Source organism: Agrilus planipennis, unplaced genomic scaffold (genome assembly GCF_000699045.2).
Source record: "Agrilus planipennis isolate EAB-ADULT unplaced genomic scaffold, Apla_2.0 scaffold10, whole genome shotgun sequence".
In the NCBI taxonomy this organism is placed as follows: domain Eukaryota; kingdom Metazoa; phylum Arthropoda; class Insecta; order Coleoptera; family Buprestidae; genus Agrilus; species Agrilus planipennis.
This window is the reverse complement of record NW_020442465.1, coordinates 934,688-939,885: the sequence shown is the minus strand read 5'-3', so window position 1 is coordinate 939,885 and position 5,198 is coordinate 934,688. Positions and strand designations below refer to the sequence as shown.

Sequence of the window (5,198 nt, the reverse complement as noted above, 5' to 3'; positions counted from 1 at the left end):
ATAATTTTTTATTTCAAAATTTACTTGAATAAAACTAAACAGACATGTCATTTTGCAAAAATTCAGTTTACCAAATTAACTATATTAGCCTTTTAAAGTAAAAAAGTTTTATATTTCTTTATTTCTACGGTAATGTCAGACATTTTATTCAATTTTCATTAAAACCAAAATCAAGAACGAAATGATAACATGGGCAGTCACAATTTAGTTGTCTGTTTGAGGTTTGGCTTTTCTATGGTCCGGTCAGTTTCAGAAGGCGAAGTCCGCAATTTTATTCGACAAATTCCTATCCTGTTTCACATATATTGGGGATATAAAACGGTCTGCCCTTTGTTTCCTTTCGTTTCATTAAAACCAAAATCAAGAACGAAATGATAACATGGGCAGTCACAATTTAGTTGTCTGTTTGAGGTTTGGCTTTTCTATGGTCCGGTCAGTTTCAGAAGGCGAAGTCCGCAATTTTATTCGACAAATTCCTATCCTGTTTCACATATATTGGGGATATAAAACGGTCTGCCCTTTGTTTCCTTTCGTTTCTTATCTTATTTTGTTAATGTTGATAGATCTGACAGAAGTAAGACAAGGGAATAGATATCTTTCAATCTAGTAATAATTTATCTCGGGTTCGTCTTCTTAACCTGACCCTTCTATAATAGCCTTTTACCCGGTAACAGACATCTATCATTTTTTTATTTTAATGAAAAGTATATACTTTTTAATACAGGAAACTACTCTCGTTTGGCCTGTGAAATCCAGTTCGTTCGTTCCATGGGTTACTACCTCATACAGATCTATATCCCGTCCGGCTTAATAGTTATTATTTCCTGGGTAAGCTTCTGGCTAAATCGAAACGCCACACCGGCTAGAGTGGCTCTAGGGGTTACCACTGTACTCACAATGACAACTCTTATGTCCTCAACAAACGCAGCCTTGCCCAAAATTTCTTACGTTAAATCGATTGACGTTTATTTGGGCACCTGTTTCGTCATGGTTTTCGCCAGTTTGCTAGGTAAGTCATCTTTTTTTAGATATTGAAGAATTCTATCGCAAAATACAACTGTTAAGATTCAAAAACAAATGAAACAAAGTCACTCAAACAAAATATGTTTAACAAATAATCACAGATAGCGTAGTAACTGCCATCTATAGAGATAATACGTACTCAAACACGTTTAAATTAAGAATGTTATGCTCTTAACTATAGTGGATTGTGACATTAAAACAAGATGAATAAACGTTCAGAAAATGACAGTGTGCTGCCATCTATACATATTTACTGCTACCTGCACTATTTAGTAATTCTGAATTTTTTTGAAGCAGTTAAATTGCTTTGTGTACTTGAGTTTAAAAATAAAATCCCTCGTTGTAATCTTCAAAATATGAATCTCATTGTTTTGAAGTAACAAATATTTGATAGTATTAAATGCTTCTTTCCACTTTAATATGCATCTGCTTTCTTTGTTCTTCTGCAGTTTACGATGCTACGATTTTTGTTTGAAGCACCNAATAAAATCCCTCGTTGTAATCTTCAAAATATGAATCTCATTGTTTTGAAGTAACAAATATTTGATAGTATTAAATGCTTCTTTCCACTTTAATATGCATCTGCTTTCTTTGTTCTTCTGCAGTTTACGATGCTACGATTTTTGTTTGAAGCACCGTACGGTACTCATGTAAAGGTCGAATGGTGTGAAGTGTCTTTCTAAATAGAATTAGTCAACAAAAGTCAAGTAGAACTAAACAGGCTTCCGGAAAACATTAGCTTGTTATACGCCCTCATTTTCCCTTAAAGGCATCTCACTAAAAATATGTCACTTCCTTTTGGAACTTCATTCAAGTGTAAACAGAGACAATCTTAGCTACAATATTCTTCTTCCTCTTTAGAGTAACAATAATTTCACGTATTTGGATAATAGCTTTGTAAATTATTTAAAAAATCTCTTCAACAGATTTGGGACCGAATTGAACCATCATAAGCAGGTTTTGACTTAACTTAATTTTTGTTTTGTAGAATATGCAACAGTCGGATATATGGCTAAAAGGATTCAAATGCGAAAGAATCGTTTTATGGCAATACAGAAAATTGCCGAACAAAAGAAACTAAACGTGGATGGGGGTCCCGACAGTGACCACGCTCCAAAGCAAACAGTAAGTTTCCGTCAAAATTTTAGGCAGAAGAGAAACGTTTTCTTAAAAAATTACTGGTATTATTTCGAATCAATTCTAATACTTCATTCATAAATCAGAATCTTTGTAGTAACTATTAATCGGATGCTTGTCAAAACTGCTAACAGAAATCAATCATGGTTTGAATATTTAATATTGGGGTTTATAAAGAATGGGACATAACATTAAAAAAAAAACATCACAGCTGGCATGCAATATATGTACATAAATGATGCGATGAGTGTGTCTTGCCATGCAAATTTTCTTGCAATACGCGATGTCATGCGATGTACTGTGTTTTGGCCTGGGCAATGCCGTGTCATGCACAGTGTTTTGGCATACGCAATGTTCTCATGCACAGTGTCTTGTCATGCATAGAGTCTTGCCATGCGCAATATCCAGAATGCAGTGTCTCTTCGTGAGCAGTATCTTGCCATGCACAATGTGTTGCCATATACAGTGACTCGCCATGCATAGTGTCTTGCCATGCACAGTGACTTGGTATGCATAGGTCTTGCCATGCAAATTGTCTTGCAATACGCTTTGTCATGCGATGTACTGTGTCTTGGTCTGGGCAATGCCATGCCATGCACAGAGTCTTGCCATGCGCAATATCCAGCATGCAGTGTCTCTTCGTGAGCAGTATCTTGCCATGCACAATGTGTTGCCATACACCGTGACTTGCCATGCATAGTGTCTTGCCATGCACAGTGACTTGGTATGCATAGGTCTTGCCATGCAAATTGTCTTGCAATACGCGATGTCATGCGATGTACTGTGTCTTGGCCTGGGCAATGCCACGTTATGCACTGTGTTTTGGCATACGCAATGTTCTCATTCACAGTGTCTTTTCATGCACAGAGTCTTGCCATGCGCAATATCTAGAATGCAGTGTCTCTTCATGAGCAGTATCTTGCCATGCACAATGTGTTGCCATACACCGTGACTTGCAATGCATAGTGTCTTGCCATGCACAGTGACTTGGTATGCATAGGTCTTGCCATGCAAATTGTCTTGCAATACGCGATGTCATGCGATGTACTGTGTCTTGCCCTTGGCAATGCCATGTCATGCACAGTATTTTGACATACGCAACGTTGTCATGCACAGGGTCTTGCCATGCGCAATGTACACAATGAAGTGTCTCTTCATTAGCAGTATCTTACCATGCACAGTGTGTTGTCATACACAGCAACTTGCCATGCATAGTGTCTTGCCATGCGCAGTGTCTTGCCATGCGCAGTGTCTTGCCATGCACAGTGTTTTTCACATCAAAAAAAGCTGTTTGATTGTGCCACATTATATTGCTTTAAACAATCAATTTTCACAGTTTTATCTCATCTTTGTCCCATTCTCTATGAGCCTTTGTTCATATAGAATAAGTGATGCAAAAATGTTACATCGCGGATACTGCTTAGGAGGAACCTTTGTTCCAGGAGGTACGTTTTAAGGTACACGATCCTAAAGTTCACAGCAAGGGTGGCACTTTGGAGAGTACCGTGAACGGCGGAAGGGGTGGCGATGAGGAAGCCGGCGCGCCCATCCCGCAACACATAATTCATCCGGGTAAAGACATTAATAAACTGTACGGCATCACGCCATCGGATATAGACAAATACTCTCGAATAGTGTTTCCGGTGTGCTTCGTGTGTTTCAACTTAATGTACTGGATTATTTATTTGCACATCTCTGACGTTGTGGCGGACGACTTAGTGCTGCTCGAGTCGGACAAGTAAAAGAAAAAGAAGAAAACCAAGTCGAAAAATTGGTCACCCATTAATATTATTATTATTATTATTATTATCAAATCGAAACGAGAGATGGACGCATGAATATTGTGTGTGTCTGTGTGTATATGTGTGTGAAAGAAGGAAAATCTTGTATAAATCCCACTACACAATTTTAGGTACATAATTAGTCTTCTCAATATTCTTCTCCCACAACCACCGCGTAGAATCGCGAAACTGATGACTTAAGTAATGNATGTCATGCGATGTACTGTGTCTTGGCCTGGGCAATGCCACGTTATGCACTGTGTTTTGGCATACGCAATGTTCTCATTCACAGTGTCTTTTCATGCACAGAGTCTTGCCATGCGCAATATCTAGAATGCAGTGTCTCTTCGTGAGCAGTATCTTGCCATACACAATGTGTTGCCATACACAGTGACATGTCATGCATAGTGTCTTGCCATGCACAGTGACTTGGTATGCATAGGTCTTGCCATGCAAATTGCCTTGCAATACGCGATGTCATGCGATGTACTGTGTCTTGGCCTGGGCAATGCCATGTTATGCACAGTGTTTTGGCATACGCAATGTTCTCATGCACAGTGTCTTATATGCACAGAGTCTTGCCATGCGCAATATCTAGAATGCAGTGTCTCTTCGTAAGCAGTATCTTGCCATGCACAATGTGTTGCCATACACCGGGACTTGCCATGCATAGTGTCTTGCCATGCACAGTGAATTGGTATGCATAGGTCTTGCCATGCAAATTGTCTTGCAATACGCGATGTCATGCGATGTACTGTGTCTTGGCCTGAGCAATGCCACGTTATGCACTGTGTTTTGGCATACGCAATGTTCTCATTCACAGTGTCTTTTCATGCACAGAGTCTTGCCATGCGCAATATCTAGAATGCAGTGTCTCTTCGTGAGCAGTATCTTGCCATGCACAATGTGTTGCCATACACCGTGACTTGCCATGCATAGTGTCTTGCCATGCACAGTGACTTGGTATGCATAGGTCTTGCCATGCAAATTGTCTTGCAATACGCGATGTCATGCGATGTACTGTGTCTTGGCCTGGGCAATGCCACGTTATGCACTGTGTTTTGGCATACGCAATGTTCTCATTCACAGTGTCTTTTCATGCACAGAGTCTTGCCATGCGCAATATCTAGAATGCAGTGTCTCTTCGTGAGCAGTATCTTGCCATGCACAATGTGTTGCCATACACCGTGACTTGCCATGCATAGTGTCTTGCCATGCACAGTGACTTGGTATGCATAGGTCTTGCCATGCAAATTG

General features: G+C 39.6%; 1 protein-coding gene and 1 long non-coding RNA gene across 9 annotated transcripts in view; one reads left to right on the top strand and one right to left on the bottom strand.

Annotated features, from left to right (window-relative positions):
• The window catches only part of LOC108732436 (gamma-aminobutyric acid receptor subunit beta), a 26,539-nt gene extending 22,389 nt beyond the window's left edge, over nucleotides 1–4,150 (top strand). For 4 of the 8 annotated variants that reach the window (XM_018463235.2, XM_025981061.1, XM_018463234.2 and 1 more), the window contains exons 7-9: nucleotides 725–1,009; nucleotides 2,012–2,148; nucleotides 3,606–4,150. In XM_018463235.2, coding sequence (XP_018318737.1) covers nucleotides 725–1,009; nucleotides 2,012–2,148; nucleotides 3,606–3,902 — 719 coding nt within the window. In that variant the 3' untranslated portion in view covers nucleotides 3,903–4,150. Of the gene's footprint in view, nucleotides 1–724; nucleotides 1,010–2,011; nucleotides 2,149–3,602 lie in introns of all 8 variants that reach the window. The other 4 variants (XM_018463231.2, XM_018463233.2, XM_018463230.2 and 1 more) reach the window with 1 other exon arrangement.
• The window catches only part of LOC108732443, a 100,437-nt gene that overhangs the window by 79,223 nt on the left and 16,016 nt on the right, over nucleotides 1–5,198 (bottom strand). The window lies entirely within an intron of this gene.